The 18,706-nt window shown below is 42.5% G+C and overlaps 1 protein-coding gene across 1 annotated transcript in view; it reads left to right on the top strand.

The window, feature by feature from the left end:
• The first annotated feature begins 1,423 nt into the window (after positions 1 to 1,423).
• MAN1A1 (mannosidase alpha class 1A member 1) overlaps positions 1,424 to 18,706 on the top strand; it is a 215,307-nt gene continuing 198,024 nt past the window's right edge. The window contains exon 1 of the mRNA XM_073337170.2: positions 1,424 to 2,236. Within this exon, the coding sequence (XP_073193271.1) occupies positions 1,637 to 2,236 (600 nt within the window). The 5' untranslated portion in view covers positions 1,424 to 1,636. The remainder of the gene's footprint in view (positions 2,237 to 18,706) is intronic.

Genomic DNA, 18,706 nt, shown 5'->3' with positions numbered 1-18,706 from the left:
GGGGGGGGCGCGGAGGGTGAGAAAACCTGGATTTGTGCTGGAAATGGCCCAACTTGATTATCATACACATTGTAAGGAGAGTGATCACTTTAGATAAGCTATTACCAGCAGGACAGTGGGGTGGGAGGAGGTATTGTTTCATGGTCTCTGTGTATATAATGTCTTCTGCAGTTTCCACGGTATGCATCCGATGAAGTGAGCTGTAGCTCACGAAAGCTTATGCTCAAATAAATTGGTTAGTCTCTAAGGTGCCACAAGTACTCCTTTTCTTTTTACTGTTACAAAAGGATCTGAGTGAGCTCTGTGAGAAAACCCTTGGGGTTTATGAAGACCCAGCCTAAGAGAATTGAACGACTAGAAGGAGAGAAAGCAGCTGTCAAGTGTGGATTGAGCTCAGCATGTCAGGCACAAGACAGCCAAGAAGAGGCAGGACCTCAAACTCCTGAAATGGAATGCTACATTGTGGTCTACCATGTGTGGGTACTATGTGGCAGAAATTGTTTCATTTGTAGAGGAGCTCTTGCTGTGGGTGGGGAAGGGAGTCATCTTTGATACTTAAAAAATGTATAAACTGAAAATGTAATGGTGAAAGCAAAGCTCTGCTTTTTGGAATAGAAGGTGCATGAAAAGTGGTATTAAACAACGAGAAGGCCTGGAAAGCCCAGCTTACTTTTGACTCCGAGTGACGTTCTTGAAAAGACAAAGTTGTTGCACTTTGTATGGCAAAGTACACATTTGTGTTTCTCTCTCTGTATTTATGAATCTGCAATCTCTGCTTTAAGATAATTAATGCTACATCTATGTATATTACGAAACAGTTGTAGCCAGATGCCTCCAGGCTGGAAAGATTTGCAAAACCCTCTAATTTCTTATCAAAGATCATTACTAAAGTATTTAACAATTAAAAAGTCAAGCGGCGGGATGGCTGCCAACCCCTCAGATGACTAATTAATCTGCACTAATCAATAGGGGGTATATGCTAATGTCGTTTTAACCTTGGCGATCTTCCCTTTTGCGGACGTCAAACGATAAAGAATAAACGCCCACCGCCCACCCAGTCAAACCCCACCGCCAGAGCAAAAAACAAAAGCAGCAGCAGGAAGGGGAAAAAAAAAAGGCAAATTAAAACCAGCTTACACAGATGCGATTAAAGAAACAGTGGGACCCTCACTGAATAGCATTACTCTCATTAATGCCGCGGAGGCTGCTGCCCGCTCGAGCGCCGCCCCAGGCGCCCGGAGCTGTTCGTGTGGACCAGGGTCCCCGCCCTTCGCCTTCCTCCCCAGCCCCGCCCCGTGCGTGTGCGTGTGCCACTCTCACACGCGCGCCCCGCCCCCTTCCCCCGCCAGCCCCGCCCACTCCCCCCGCCCACGCGCTGATTGGCCCGGCGGCGCCGCTCCCCCTGGCTCCGGCAGGCGGAGGCCGGCGCTGCCTGGCAGTTGTTCGCAGGCAGGGCGAGGCGGCGGGCGCGCGCGCGCGTGTGTGAGGGGTCTCGGCGCTCTGTCTCCAGCGGCAGCATGGGCAGCAGCTGACAGGCAGCCGCGCCGCGCCGCGCAGCCGGACCCGCCGGGGAGAGCGGAGCGGAAAAGTTCCTGCCGCCGCTGCCGAGGGGGAACTTTGCGCGGGGCGCTGAGCCATGCCCGCCGTGAGCCTGTTGCCGCTGTTCGGCAGCCCCGCGGGGCCCGGCGCGCTGGGCGGCCCGCTGGGCGGCGGCCCGGGCGGCGGCAGGAAGGCGTCGGGCCCCAGCGCGTTCCGGCTGACGGAGAAGTTCGTGCTGCTGCTGGTGTTCAGCGCCTTCATCACCCTCTGCTTCGGGGCCATCTTCTTCCTGCCCGACTCCTCCAAGCTGCTCAGCGGCGTCTTCTTCCACTCGCCCGCCGCCCTGCAGCAGCCGCCCCCGCCGCCGCCCGGAGGGGAGCAGCGCGCCCCGCCGCCCGGAGCCGGCCCCGCCGCCGGGAGCAGCAGCGCCGGGGAGGCGGCCGCGGAGAACTTGGCCAAGATCCGCGAGGATCACGAGCGGGCTCTGCGCGAGGCCAAGGAGACGCTGCAGAAGCTGCCCGAGGAGATCCGCCGGGACATCCGCCAGGACAAGGAGAAACTTCTCCAGGACAGGCGCGGCGGGAAGGAGGCGGGGGCCGCCGGGCTGCCCAGCCTGCTCTTCCGCAAGCCCGTCGGGGCCGTGGGGCGGGAGCCGGCGGACCCTGACGTCCAGCAGAAACGGGCCAAGATTAAAGAGGTGAGTATCCCCGGCGGCTGGTGTGTGTCCGCCATCGGCCGGGCTCGCCCTGCGCGCCCGGCTCCGCGGGCTGCCTTCCGGCTCACTCGCTACCCCCTTGTTTACCCCGCTCGTTGCCCCTTCCCCTGCGCCTTCTCACTGGCGCGCTTCCCCCAGGTCGCTTATTTCCAACTTGCGGAAGTAAGTTGAGGGGGGGGGGGGTGACGCTGGCTCCGGCTCTGAGAGCAGGAACAGGCAGGCTGATCGGCCTCCGCAGGGCGACACGTTAGCGCCTGGGATCTGCTAGGTGTTTCACGGGGCTTTGTGCAGGTGTTTACACTGGTGGAGTTCAAAATGTAGCGTGGCCGCCCGGGTGTCGGCGAACGCGCGTTCACACTGGAGAGGGAGGGAGGGAGGGAGAACACCACCTCCGCGCAGACAAACTACCGAGACTAGAAGCTCTTCACGACTCTCTCTCTTCCAAACACTCCTCTCCCCGGGGAAGCTCGAGGGCCGGGGCGCGTTAACTCCGAGTTGTAAAGTGTAGTGTTTGACGCTCAGAGAGCCGTACGGCGTGAGGATGGAGTGGCACAGCAAGGCCAGAAGGCTCCTGTGGCGTTTCGGAGCCGCATCTGTGACAGCATCGCCGCTACTCAGTGCTGTGCTAGGAGGTACAAGCGTACTTTACATCTCAGAGCAATTGTCTTTGTATCCCGTTTGTGAGTGTGTGTACATTCATAAGTAAGTGTAGGCTTCTGAGCAAAACTTGGGGAAAGTATGAAACCTAGCATTTATTCTGTGTTCAGCAACAAGTCTTTAAAAGCATTTTACTGACTTGGTTTAGCAATCAGTTTTCCATACGGTGTGAAGACCTCATTATGATGGTCATTGATCTAGTCCTTTGGGTGCACTGGCAATTCCTTATTGTGCAGGTAGATCGTTATGTCAGTTTCTCCTCTCTGTTGAAGTCCCATTTTATTTCTCTTCTGGTTAATTTCCTGTCTCTCTGCAGATATCTCCTCCTGCCCCTTGATCTTTTTCTTGCCCTCATCCCTTATTCTATATTTAAGGAAGCTATTCAGGTATGGCTTTCTACCTTGTGAGGTTTTTTTTCACAGTCTTCAGTTATCTTTATTGAAAGGCCATGCACTGCCCTCTGTTACTATATTTCAAATCACTGTACGTTTACTTGGTGAAAACACTGCATTTTCTAGTACAAAAATAAGCAGCTTTCAGCCTGCTGCTACAAACTAACTGTAGCATATTTTGTCAGTTTTTGCTTCCAGGCTTTCAGATGTTATTAACCTCCTCTGTGCTGGTCCTGCTCTTACTATTGTATATTTTGCTAAAGCATACATGTCTTGACTTAATAGATAGGAACTCAAATGACTCATATTTACTGATCATAACAAGACATGGCTCTAAAAAGGATTTAGAGAAAATTAAGTTTGTCAGGCCGAGGAGACAGATGAATTAGGCTCTGCCTGCTGCCCTCATTGGACCCACAGGGCAAACGAACTAATGCACCCAGTTCTGTTTCACTTGCCATTTGTGCTTTGTATCTCATGAACATAGATGATAGACTGATTTACTTCTCTCACTGCACTAGTATTGGGGTACAGTGTGTCCTATATTAATTCTTGCATCTAATATAAAAGGACTGTGTTAGTGGTGGGAAATGTAACTGAAGACTGAACTGCTCTATCTCTTCTGCTGCATTTCACATACATTGCAATACTTCGATTTTCAAATGTTTGTGTTGGAACCTTAGCTAAACTGTATTAATGTGAAATTCTAATCTACAGAGTTAGAAAAAGCTGTTGTTTTATAGCATGTAATAGCGAAATGTATGACCAATAATATACATTTTGCAAACTGCTTAAATTTTTTATTTATTCAGACTGATCCGGTTGTTCAGAAACCTTTAAAAGCTTGAACACCTCAGACTAAACCTCTTTGTAGGGGAACTCACACTTTTCTCCTTTCCTCTTGGGGGGGAAGGGGGAAATGAAAGTTTCCTTGATGGAAAATAATAACAAAATGTTTTTTCATTTAGTTTTTCACTGAAACTAATTAATTATTCTGGGACATTCCAAACAAAATGAAAAATATTCACTCTTGTAAAATTTGCCGTTTTCAACCAGCTCTAGTTCAACACTGATGTTGATCCCTTTGTGGGTCAGTATGACTCCACAAGACAATTTGTTTTCAGCTTACACTTTTAAAAACCTACAAAATTACGTACGAAATGACATTAAAATTGCAAATCAAGCACTTGAAAGTTAGAAACTACAGAATGAAGGTTGCCCTTGCAACCTTAATCTGTGCTCCCAATGTACATTTCCATTATGATGATCTTTAATTATGTGATCACATAATATTTATTTCCTAGCTTCATTCAGTGCGTAGAATGGACAGTGCTCGCTGAACGGCAAGAGCTACTCTGTATTTCTTCTTCTCTTCATTCAATGTGTGCTCCCATACTTAATTTATTACACACCATATAAACCCTGCACTTATTACAGTATTAATTTCCTCATGGGCATTTTTATGTGCTGTTCATAGCAGCATCTGGGGCTTCACAAATTGTCAGTTTATTTTTCCAGCACCCTCGTGAGGTGATCTTGTTTCTGTTTCATTGGTGGAGAACTGAGATGTAGGTTAAGGCCAAATCTTCAATTTTGGGTGCCCAGTGGGAGATGCCTGGAACATGATATTTTTTCAGAGTACTCAGCATTATATGGCACTTCATATATTCAAAGCACAACTCCCGTTGACTTCTGAGCGTACACAGCTGTAGCTGTACTCCTGCAAAGCAGAACCCAGTTATCTCAAATTGGGCACCTGGAAAATGAGGAACACAGAGTGGCTACCTGAGATTGGACTATAAAAAGAAAGGGGAGAGAACCCCATAGTTGTCCATCACTTGGGGGATTCAAGGCACTGGAGCTTTTGAAATCACTGAATGTTGGGTTCTTCAGTCAATGGTGCTGAAGTCTTTGGGAACAGATTAGGTGAGAAACTTGCTTAGAAAAAGATGGGTAAATTGCTGAAAGTAAGTTGGTTGTGGTTTTTTTTTTTTTGGTCTTGGAACTGTTTTTGCTTTTGTTGGCTTGTAATGCTTTTTATTTTAATGGCTTGGTATCACTTAATCCTATGTCATTTTGTTTAATAAACTTGTTTTAGTAAAAAAACAATTCAGTGCTGTGATGCAAATAGGAGTGTTCACCCCCAATTCAAGTAATTAGCAGCGGTTACTGTCTCTCTAAAGGAGCAGCACATTTCTGAGAGTGTTCCAGGAGAGCACTGGATGCTGCAGTGGGAAGTCAATGGGGTAATTTGGGGTTCACTATTTGTAACTTGCAAGGCAAGGTTAGGACTGGCAGGGTCCAGAAGAGTTTGCTGGTAAGAAGAACAAGCTGGTGTGTCAGGCAGTTGTCACACAGCTAGTAATAGCAAAACTCTCACTGAGGCAGCGACACAGTAGCAGTTCTGGGAACCTCAGACAGGGGGTGTGGGGCTGGGGGTATGGTGCACAATCATATGTTTAAAGACTATCATAATGGATACGCACAAGGGGGCTAACATAAGATTGCACAGTACATATGAACATAAAAGTGTGAAAAATCACAGTGACAAGATGGGTGAGGGGGCAGTATCTTCTATTGGACCAACTTCTGTTGATGAGAGAAACAAGCTTTTGAGCTGACATAGAACTGTTCTTCCAGGCTGGGAAGTGTACTTGGAGTGTCGCAGCTAAATAGGAGGTGGAATGCATTATTTAGCATAAGTAGTCCACCTTGAATGGTCCCTTGAAATGTGTTAAGTGTAATAGTGAAGCCTGCTTATTTTTAAACTCCACTCTGAAGTGAGGAAAATTGAGACCTGGATTGCTGCATTGCTTTATTAGGGTGGAGTTCCATTCAGATGTGCAAAACCTCTTGGAAGGTAGTGTTTTACATTCAGTGGCAGATGTGAGATGCTGCATTCCTAAGTATTCTCCCCCAACTCCTATTCAGAGGAAGGAGAGGTGGAAAACGCCACCAGTTATTGAAGCCTTTATGCTCTCCAAGCCTGAGGGAGTGAAGAAAGGGCTGCTGTTGTAAGACAGTGAAATGGCTTTGTCTGCCAAACTGTTTCACTGCAAATAAAAGTAACGCTATACTTGTTCGAAGGCCACAACTTCCTTGGAATCTTCACACTGGTAAGCCCATGTGGATATAAACTGATGGCTTGTTGTTCTCCTTCTGTCTTGAGTAAGGTCATGAGAATATGTTGCTTAAGTCTTTCTTTTTTAATTACTTCACATTAATAGGTTGACTAGTCTGAGGGCATGTCTTCACTAGCAATGCTAAAGCGCTCCTGCGGCAGTACTTTAATGTGGCTGTGTAGTTGTGGCACCAGTGCTGGGGGAGAGCTTTTCCCAGCGCTGTGTAAAAACAAAACAAAAAATCCGCCCCCACGGGGCGAGTAGCTACCAGTGCTGGAAGCGCGGCTTGCAGCACTGGTGCACTGTCTACACTGCCACTTTACAGTACTGAAACTCGTAGCGCTCGGCGGCGTGTATGTGTTTTTCACACCCCTGAGTGAGAAAATTGCAGCACTGTAAAGTGGCAGTGTAGACAAGCCTGAGGCAACTTGTTTTCTCCTGGCCTTGCACATTGAAGAAAATGTAACTTCACGATGCAGGGATCAGATCTTTATTTTGTCTTGTGCAACAACTTGATACTTTACTAGTAAGTAAATAATGGGATCTATTCCCCTTTCTGCTTATGTTGTAAATACAAGGTTTAATTAGGATTACTGTAGGTATAAGGATTTCTTCTAATCTATGTTACAAACATCTCTATCCCCCATTTCTAGCACTTGATACTTTTCTGTTCCTCCATACAGTGGTGGTGCATTGATGAAACTTCTCCTTTGACACTTCTGTGTGCATGTGACTGTACATTTGTACAGTTGGTTGGTGTGGTGGGTTTTTGTTTCAATCACAAAAGCATGGTCTGTTCCTTAAAGATCTTACATTTAAAAAATATAAGACAAAGGGAAGAGAATGGGAATGGACATGCAGTGAAGTAGTCAGATGGTGATTATTGGTCATATGCGGCTGATAAATTAAAAAATATAGAATCTTGTAGTACTTCACAACCTTATAATCATCCAGATTCTTGATTGGTCCTTCTTTGAGCAGGGGGTTGGACTAGATGACCTCCTGAGGTCCCTTCCAACCCTGATCTCTGATTCAGTTTCTCATACTTCACAGTAGAAGTGAGTCCTTATTGACTACTCTCTGTGTGGGGGAACGGGGGAGTTGTTTTTGCACACACCCCACATTGTACTTGGACGACTACACTTAAATTTTTTTCCCTCTAGTATTTGTATCTTAGGGTTTTATACTGCTACTGTAGATAGGGGCAATGTTTATTTTTAAGATACAGGTATATGAAAGGCACAATTAAAATTGTTTTTTCCATTTTCCCAATGTCTTCCATCAAACTACAACTCTTGATCAGTGAAACTTAACTAATCTTTCTATCAGATCATTCCTGGGATAAGGGTGATTCCTACTTGTTCAGGTATTGACCACATCAAAACCTGTTCAGTTTCAAAACTGAACATAAAGTTATTTAGTCTGGAAAAGTCAGATTTGAAGCATTCACCTACTGACTCTTGAATTGTAACGCAACATCTGAAAAACCTGCTTAGTCAATTGTAACATTCAACTTTTTTCTGTAGCCATCTTTTTCAAACATCTCGCACTTGTTTATGGATGATTAAGTGCAAGACTAGCTTGATTGCCTGAATGGCACTTCAGAGTTATGGGAGAGCAAAAAGGTCTGAATGCTGTCTGTAAATGCCCCCCTTCCTCCCACCCCCCCCCCCCCCCACAGAAATTGCCACAAAGATGCCTTGTCTGAGTTTCTTAAGCTTACCACCACCACCGACTTCTTGGTAAAGACTAAACATAAATTTGAACTAGAAAGGATGAGGTTTGTTTTTGATTGCTGGTGTTTTTGCTTTTTGTTTTGGTGAAAATTACATAAGGCTAGGAGGAGTAAGGTTTAGAATGGAATGTTTTCTGTGTTTTGGCTAAGATTATGAACTCCTAGTGGTAACTTTGTTTTAATGTTCACTTAGCCTGTGGCATCCATGCAGCATGAGGAAAAAGAGTAAATCATAATGTTAGTTGATGCAGTCGGTAATAACGTGGTTGTGTGTGCACACTGAATGCAGAATAGCAGAACTTAAAGATTGATAGATTTATTTTGAAATCCACTACTTAAGTTGCAAATAGATCTGGTATGTGAGAAATTGACAGGATGGGCTTCAGTGGATGCTGGGTGTGAAAGAAGGTAACTGCATCTTCTATGAAAACCTGCTCACTGCTACTCAGAATTTCGGACGCAGCATTTCTTATGCAAGATAGTTAACTTCATTAGAAGCACTTGTATTGTGTGGATGATACTTTTTAAAAAAGCCTTGGAAAAAAAACTGCTGTGAAGTTTGGTAAACTGTTCTTGGGAAGATTGGGGTGTTGGTTCTCACCTCACCTCCCCACCCCCTCACCATGAGGAAAAGCTGTAATAAAGCAAAAGACCCACAAATTTTATTTTAAGTGTATAAAATATACCTTAGCATATAATGTTTAGAGAGCTCTAATGGATGAGTAATTTTATATTTATATTTTAAAGTGTTGATTTGCTCATCTTAGGCTACAAACTAAAAGCAGTTCCTGAATTTGGCTTTTATTATGGCGAACACTATCGTATACCGTGGAGTAGCTAACTATATTGTAATATGCTACCTCTTTCTTTGTCGATAAATTGTAGTTTAAGATAGGATGACAGTAATTTTTAAGAAAATGCACTTAAGCTAGTTATCCAAAAATTCCTATTGCCTTATTGCTCAAGAAGTGACAGCACAGTAATGCTATAATGTGCCTTGAGGAAATTGGCCACCTCTTTAGTAATAGTTTACTCTTCTTGCTTATTCTGGGGCTGTAAGCTTGTGGAGAGGAATTTCATAGGTAGGCTTGAAAATAGAATAATGTGTGAAGTACCAGTTTTTCAACATGTTGGATTCTTCCTTTATTATGTGTGTGTCGGGGAGGGGGGGTTTGGTGTGAGAGAGAGAGAAAGATATTTAAAGAAAATGTGTGTATTTCAGGGCAGTGTATTTGTAATGTTTTTCCTTCTGATATACTAAATTCAGCTTTGCATAGGTGTTATGAAAATGATCAGGTCAGGCATAAAATGGGAATTAACTGAAATAGCTTAATAGCAAAAAGTATTCCAGAAGGTGTTTCAATTATAATAAAATACTTGGCAGCTTTTCTCAAAGTACTCTGTGAAGGTGAAGTACTGCTTTTCTCCAATGGGGAAACTGAATTCAAGGTGGCTCACTGGAGGTCACACAGTGGGTCAGTGGTAGAGAATTGCACTCAGTTATCGACTACTAATCTTCTGCCTTGTGCTCTAAATTATGCCTTGTGCAGTATCTTTAATTGTTATCAGGCTGAGTAGGTCCTTCTCAGCGAAGTAGTCTCACTGAGGTCCGTGTCGATTAAGCTTTTGGAATCTGGCCCCAACTTAAGATAGCTATTGGCAGTAGTTACGGTGATGGGTGTCCACTGCAAAGGTGAGCAACTCTGAGACTTGCTCTTAAAAGTATATGCTGGCCAATAGGTCCAAATAGTTAAATTATCCTTTAAAGTAGAGTATTGTGTAATCAGTGCTCTAATTAGGGGAGGTAGGAGGCTCCACCTTCTTTCAACATCTTTCTCTTCCCCTCCCCCCCCATCTCTTCAGTTTGAGTTCTGCTGTAACCAAGAACCACTTCCATTGGTCTAATTAGTTTGTACAGGAAATTGATATATTTGAGGGTCTTAGCAAATATACTGCATTTTATTAGCTGGTGGTGAAGAAGATATGGGTATTGCTCATTCTGATGCTTTTAATTTTTAAAGCCTTTGCCAGCATGTTAACAGCAGGTTCTGTGCTCCATCCAGTTATAGTCTCTTACTTATTAGAGTTAAGCAGTTAAGCACACACAGCACTTGAGGGAATGCTGCTTGTGTTCCTAAATTTGCCCTAAAGTATCTATCTTTTAAATTATTTAAGAAATACAGCAAGTGAATGAAGTCTGCCTAAAAATTTCTTAAATCTCTCAACATAGGACTCTAATAAGAAATAGCACAAGAAGCAAAAGAGGCAGGATAAATAAGAAAATGTTGAAGGGCCAGAAGGTTGTACAAAGGGTTAGATGATGATTTAGAACATCATTTAACCATTTAACCAAGACTGACTTGCTTTTCAAAACAAAAGATTTCAGAAGAATCAACTTTTCCTCTGAAAGTGGATGGAGAAGTTACAATTTGGAAAGAACCTGTTTCTGCGTAGTTCTCAGTCACATGGGGATATCTATCTTCTGTCTTTATTTACTACAAGTTATTGTGTCTGTATCTATTGACAGAATTAAAGTGGAGAGGAAGAAGGTAAAAGGAAAATCATTGTCTTGTACTCATCCTCTTCTTTCACTCTTTTCTTGTCTTATCTGCTTGGTATGTGTCCCATGTCCAGGGATGCCTTTACTGTTCAGCAACATGGAACTTGTCTCTGATATCAAACCTCTGTAGTCTTTGATTTCAGCATTGTTTAAAATGTAGCAAGAAGAGGTCTTGCATTAGATAAATATAACTCGTTTCTTGAATTAATGGCTGGCAGCATTTAATTGTTCTCTTCAAAGGAAAAAACAGTTCAGTAGTTGCAGGCTTCTGATACACACTTAGCAGATGACATAATACAAAGGACTCCTATGCCTTTAAATTCCTTCCTGTTTAGCTTTCCTTCAAAGAAATAGCCGGTGTGAGAGAATGCCTAAGTTTTTTTTTTTTGTTTGTTTTTGTTTTTTTAGATTGGGGTGGCGGAGAATATTGCTTTGGAAAATTGCACTGGTTAAGGAGTTAGTATTTCTACAATTGACTAAAATGCGCACAGATGCAGGTCCATTCTTTCTAGCTCACCGTTTTCTGTCACTGCTTTTCAGCCCTAGCATTAGTAATTGTGCCGACTGGTTCTCTAAAATACAGTTTTGCTAGTACTGCTGGAAACCTGCTGCTCATTACTGTGGTTGTAGTTCTCCACCCATCTGTGATTCTGAGAATTGCAGTCCAAATTTTGTGTTGGACCTAGGTAATGGTTTTAAAATACTTAAACCAAAACTAAAGGAGTGGAAGTAGATACAAATTATTTACGTCTATAATTATTTTGAGCTCCTGTAACAGAAACCCTAACTGCTGTTCAGACATTAGTGGAGATTGGACCTCTGTGCTGGAATGTGATAATACTTTCTTACTGTATTGAAGTGGTTCTTTTGACAAGCTTGTCAAAATTGTGGATGTCTGAACACAAACTGTATACCAACTAATATTTGCATAACTAGCCATGACCCTGGCAGACCAGGTGCTAGCTCATGTCAAAGCTACTGGGACTCACTGAACACTGACAGATGCATAGCTGGAAACCAGTGTGGCTCTCCTGTGTTAGTATTGTTAAAATAGCTATTAGACTTGTAGAAAAAGTTTAATCTTTAGACTTTGATACGTGCAGCATCCTACAAGCATTTCATAATCTTACATAGGGTAGGTCTTCACTACCAGCGTGGAAGTGCTGCCGTACAGAGCTTTAATGTGGCTGTGTAGTTGTGGCACCAGCGCTGGGAGAGCTCTCTGCAGCCCCCACGAGGGGAGTAGCTACTAGTGCTGGGAGCACGGCTCCCAGTACTGGTGCACTGTCTACACTGCCATGTTACAGCGCTGAAACTTGCATCGCTCAGGGGGGTGTTTTCCCACACCCATAAGTTGGAAAGTTTCAGGACTGTAAAGTGGCAGTGTAGACAAGGCCTTACTTTATTACATGGGATATGGATATATCATTTAGGTTTGTTCTGTAACTAAAAATGTTTGCTAAGACTGTAAACCCCCACAGTCAGGACATAAGCATTACCGAGTGTGAAATATTAGTTTACCACAAGAAGTGTCATCTTCTCTCCAAAAGAAGGCCTATAGACTACAGACAAACCTTTGTGGAACAGCAGTGGACAAAAGATTTTATTGATTCCGTCCCCCCACGCCCATGAAGGAGGCTCTGTGCACAAGCCCTTGTCCCATCATAGCTTAAATGCTGGGGGGAAGGGAATAAAAATGCTCATTAAGGAGAAATTATCACTATGCTGCTTGGAATTTGGAGAGGGCAATATTTCTAAGCATAAACATACTTAGCTTGGGTTAGCCCTAAAGGACATAGAGCTTGCACATCACAGAAGCTTCTATTACTTTTTGAAACCTAAGACTGTGACTCATTCGAGTGTGTGTTTTCCGCCTTTAACCTTGGAATAAAGAAAGTTATTTACTAGTTAATAAATCTGCAGTTTGTTACAGTTTTGGCTAAAAGCATTTTTTTTCTCCACAAGAGCTGTAGTACAATTGACCTGGGCTTAGTGACTTGTTCTTTAGGACTGTGAGTAAGATGAATATTGTGATTTTGTGTGTGCATGAGGGACTATCACAAAAGCAGGCTTGCCTGAGTGGCAAGATAGACTGGAGTGCTCAAAGGGACTGTCTGTGACTACACCTTAAGGCTGTTATAATGCTTGAGGAGTTCACACTTGATTGGTGGAATCTAATTTTAGAACACAACCAGCTTTGGGTTTGTAACAGTCTGTGGTGAGGTTGGCAAACATGTTTGTGAGCCACTCCAGACAGCTTGACACAGCCTGTAAAGGCTTGGGTCAGGTCTACGCTACAGACCTATGTCAGTGTAACTGTCACTCGGGGTGTGACAAATCCACACCCTTGAGTGGTGTACTAATAACAGCGTAACCCCTAATGCAGACAGCACTTCATTGACAGGAGAGCTTCTCCCATGGATGTAGCTACTCTCAGGCAGGTGGATAACTATGTCGACAGTGTAGTAGCATCTTGACGAAAGCGCTGCAGCGGCACAGCTGCACCACTTCAGCTACGCTGCTGTAGTGCTGCACATGAAGACAAGCCCTTAGACTGAGCACAGCTGTTGATTCGGAAACCTGTGTACAGGATTAGTGGAGCCACAAAGGGAATCTATTTGTAAATGTATATAACTTCATCGGGGGTTACATGACAGCACAAATCAGAAAACTGCATTTCAGAGAATTACCTCAGAAAAAGTTTGAAAGTCCCTGCTCGTTCAGGTCCTTCAATAATTATTGGAGCAACAAAGTCAGGTACGATGAGGCGTTAATCCTACCATCCATTCTTGAGTATGTTGAAATCGTCCCTTTAAAAAAAAAAGGGGGGGGGGAATTGATACCAATATGTTCTCAATTTTGAATAGCAATGGCAGATTTTAAATTCATTAGATGGCCCTCCAGACAAACCCAGGGCACTGGGAAGGAAAACAAAGCAAATCTGCACCACAACTTGATGAGTCTACAGATACTGCTGGACTGGGAGCAACTACTGCTTTTATTTTGTACTTGAAATGTTTAACTTAATTGTGCAGGTAAGCATGCTCACCACTAAATTTATTTAAAAAAAAAGATGGTTCTACAGTTCGAACAGTTTGTGCTTAACTTAAAACAAAAAGCCTGTGAAAGTAGTCTGTATTGATGCATGCATGCATGCATATAATCAGTGTTTCTTTTATCACCTCACCTACTTCTTAATTTTTCATTTTACCATAAATTAGACTATTGTCTTATCAGGGCAGGACTTCCTTGTTCCTTCTATAGTACCTGGCACAAGAGTCAGAAATTAATGGAATTATAATGGGGTGAGAACTTACTTCAAAGAATCAGCTGTTTGTTTGTGTCTCCAGTAAACATATGAAAATGCTGACAGAATCTATTGACCAAATTCTGTATGAAAACATTTAATTTGCCAACTGTGTACCACTTCTGGCTATAAGTATTAAACAAGTATCTGGACAAAAGCTGTGAGGTATAAAAAGTAGCAACTCTTCAAGGATCTACATGTCCACGTGAAACTCCTTTTCCTTGCAGTGGCTGTGAATAAAAACAAAACATAAATCACTTACAACTGGATAATTTGATTGTTTTGCAGGTATGAAATTAAGAATATAGAAATTGACATACTATAAGATTAAGCTCATATTTATGATGATAAAACAGCACTTTCAATTGGTTTCCTTGAAATGAATTTGGAATGGCAGTTCTAATTTATTACTCTTCATATACATGTATATGGTTATAAATTTAATTTCTTTAATCAAATAAAATCAGCAAAGACTTGTTACAAAGAGGACGGTGATCAATTCTCTGTACCCACTGAAGTAGCACAAGAAGTATTGGTTTTAATCAACAACAAGGGGGATTTAGGTTAGATATTAGGAAAAGCTTTCTAACTATAAGGGTAACTAAGCTCTGGAGTAGGCTTCCAGTGGATGTTGTGGAATTCCCATCATTGGAGGTTTTAAGAACAGGTTTGACAAACACCTGACAGGGATGGTCTAGGTTTACTTGGTTTTATCTTGGCACAGAGCCTGAACCTGCAGACTTTGAGGTCCCTTCCAGCCCTACATTTCTGTGATTGTATGATATAGTGTCACTCAATCTATTATACCTCAAATACAAAACCTCTTCACCTGCAAATACTGTTGAATTAAAAATAAGGCTTCAGGCTTTGAATATACTTAATTTTAATATTTGACAATTTTCTGCCTTTTCTGACTGAGATTTGCAATACTTTATCAATATTTCAGACACTGAATTTAGTAATTGTTTCTGGTTACATCAGATATAGAAGAAATATAGATGTAGACATTACACTGCAGAGTTGACTTTGCATTTGATCTGTCAATATTCTGCAGATCTTTAAGGATTTCTAAAAGTGAGACTGTCCTCTTGTGCGGTGGTTTTTTGGTTTTGTTTTTTATGTTAAGTCCTGAAACTTTTAAAAATCCCAACTTGTTTCATCTTAGAAATATTAAATCCAGTTTGATCTTCCTATTCTTGCTTCTGGAAGACTCTGTGGGCGAGGGTGTGTGTGTGTGTGTTGTGCTTGCCATCTTTTCAGTGTTCAAACTTCAACAAGACAAAAGCTTCACTTAAAACACTAGTCCACTAAACATATCAAACACATGAAACAGAAAATAGGATGACAAGGAATCTCTTCTGTTACCAAGCATTCATTGCCATGGTTCATGTCACTTTACTAATTCTCCAGTCATAGTAGATGGAACCTGAATTCCTAATTAAAAAACAAGCAAGAAATGCAATAAAAACCGTTTGGGCCTTCTTTAAACGTCATAAAGAAGCAGAAAAAGCACACAAATCTTTCTTTCTAGGCCACTCTAAAACCTACTTCAAATGGACAATGTGTATTACTGATGAATAAAAGCTAATACAGGTGAGTTGCATCATACGCACATTTAACTTACGCAAATTCAACTATATGCGCTCGGCAAAAAAAAAAGGGAAAATAAGATACCTGTAAATAGTGCGGGTGACTCTGCCCCCCATTCCACTCAATAAGTGTATGCCTGGAGTGAGCGTGAGATGGGAGACATGAATCTGCTGTTCCTTCAGTCGCTCTCAGTTCCTGCATGCCTCTCATAGTGTGAGCATCTCGCCTCACTGAGCGTGATTCTAGTGTTTAAAGATACTGTACGTATTTTTCATACAACATGGCCCTTAAACACAAGCCAACTACTTCATCTGGTGCACAACCGAAGAGAAAGCAATCTGTTCCAATGCTGGAGGAAAAACTGGCTTGTTGGACTTATTGAGAGACAGTATGTCGATCTCCAATGTGGCATGTAAATATGGCCACAACGAATCTCGCATCCGTGCCATCAAGATGTGAGAGAGAAATTCATCAAGCTGTGGCATCAAGTGCTCCAATAACTAAGGTGATGAGCCAGGTGCATGATAAGACTTTAGTGAAGACTGAAAAGGCATTAAACTTATGGCTGGAAGACATGAACCGTAAACGTGTGCCTATCGATGGCAACACGTTGCGAGAAAAGGCTCTTAGCCTCGATGTGCTGTTCAAACCTCCTGCCGAAGAGGGACAACCTTCTGATGAGAAGGAATTCAAAGCCAGCCAAGGTTGGCTTAATAGTTTTAGGAACCACATCAGTCTCAAAAACATGCAGACTACTGGTGAAGCTGCATCTGCCAATGAAGAGGCAGCAGAAGTGTACCCAAACAATTAAAGAAAATCATAGAAGAAAAGGGCTATCTTCCGGAACAAGTTTTTAATGCTGACGAGACTGGGCTCTTATGGAAAAAAAAAAAATGCCCAACTGCACTCACACTTCAAAATCAGAAAGACAAGCCCCTGGCTTCAAAGCAGCTAAGACCATGTGACTGTGTTTTGCACAATGCGGCTGGGCATTTAATAAAGCCAGGCTTGCTCTACAGGGCTGCAAATCTCCATGCCCTAAAAGGCAAGAACAAAAATCTCTTGACTGTGTTCTGGCAATCAAATAAGGGCTTGGGTGATGGCAACATTATTTCTGGATTGGTTCCACAAGTCTTTCATTCCAGAGGTCAAAGGGTACCTCGAAGAGAAAGGACTTGACTTGAAAGTGTTGTTGATTGTAGACCATGCTCCTGGCCACCCTGCAGCACTCCGGTTTGCACATAACGACGTTGAAGTCGTCTTTCTCCCACCCCTCACCCCCGATACCACCTCCAACCTCTCGACCAAGGCGTGACTCGCTGTTTCACGGCCACGTGCACGAGGCTTACATTCTCATAGATATGTAGGGCTATGGATGCTAATCCCAATCTTAAAGTAATAGAGTGTTGGAAGTCCTTCAACATTGCCAATTGTATCACTTATATTAAACAGGCAATGGATGCAATCAAGCCTGAAACAGTCAATGCATGTTGGCGAAACCTATGGAAAGAATGTGTGAATGATTTCAAGGGTTTCCTGACCCATTGACAAAAGTGAAATGCATTGTTCAGGTGGCCAGGCAAGTGGGTGGTGATGGCTTCATTGACATCCTTGAGGAAGAAATTGAAGAATTAATTGCGAGCCATAGAAAAACATTGACTAATGAAGAGTTAGAGGAACTGATAAAATCGTCTACAGATGACAATGACGACGAACAGGAAGAGCCAGCAAGTTGGAATCTATATAAATTTGCTGAAGTGTTCCAAGCAGCGAAACGCTTGAATGATTTTAATTTCTGAATACCATGCCTCTGTGGAACAAAGCCTCAAAATCACAAGTCGTATTACAGACAATTTGAGACCATATCAAGAAATGTTTGAGCAGCTCAACAGACAACATCAACGGTTGCCGAGTACCATGTTTTTCAAGGAAAAACGAGCTGCAGATGAGCCTATGCAATCAACTTCCGAACTGAACCAGAGCCAACCACTTAATCTACGACTCACTCTCCGTCACCTCCATCTCCTGGATCGACATCAAGCCCTGACAACCCCCTGTAATTAAAAATACAATACGGTAAAATTATATTTTGGATATGTACTCTTTAGTATATACTATACATTACACATTTATACATTACTGTACAGGGTTGTATACACAAAACCATGTATAGTATACTGTACTTTATGGTCTTTAAGGGATTTTCAAGGGTCATTTTGACTATACATGATTTTCGCCTTACTTTAGAACCTAACTCCCGTGTAAGATGCAGCTCCACTGAACAAGCACTTCCTCTTTGCGTCTGGGTAACTTAATTTTAAAGTGTAATACTAGAGTTCATAGGTGTGGCCTTACTGCAAAACAAATTTAAAATAATCATGAGGGGTCTTAAGCCTTCTAAATTCTTCCCAGGCACGCAGTCAGTTGTAACTACTCAACCACTTCTACAGCGTAGCATTGCTAACTTGTATTATGCTAGTATATTGCATTGGCTTTCTTTTCTTTATTCCTATTGTATCCATTAATATAACAAATGGATTCCTTTGTCTGTCTCCAGAGTTCTGATCTTCCTAAAAATGATTACTATAAGCCTACACCTATACAAAGTTACCAAAATCATTCAGGTTGGCTGTATCTGAAGACTCTTCTCCCCCCACCCCCCACCTTTAACTTTCCTAGTGTTCAACTCACTAGTTTAAATTATATACAATCTAAGTAGTCTTATAAATATTATAGTGGTAACACAGATTGTACCCAGAAGCTTGCTTTCTTCCATTGCAAGGGTTTTGGCACACAGTTTGTTCTACTGTCTTAAAACTTATCCCTGATGTGAAAGGGTCAGTAGTGAAATAGTGAAAATATGCACTTCAAAGGTGGTGGTAAAAAAAATAAAATAAAAAATGAACTCCCTGTACAAGATTTACCAGGGCAAAGATACTTCCCCACATCAAAATAAACCATCTGTCCCCCAAACTAACCTTGGCAATTCACCCTAAAATCTAAGCAATCGTTGCTCTGTTACACAAGGGTGGAAATTAATTCTGCCTGTGAAGAACACTTTTGCCACCAGTCTTCTCCCCCTTCTGCCC

The sequence above is a fragment of the Lepidochelys kempii genome, chromosome 3 (genome assembly GCF_965140285.1).
Source record: "Lepidochelys kempii isolate rLepKem1 chromosome 3, rLepKem1.hap1, whole genome shotgun sequence".
NCBI lineage: Eukaryota > Metazoa > Chordata > Testudines > Cheloniidae > Lepidochelys > Lepidochelys kempii.
Note: the sequence above shows the minus strand (reverse complement) of the source record. Positions and strands in the feature narration are given on the sequence as shown.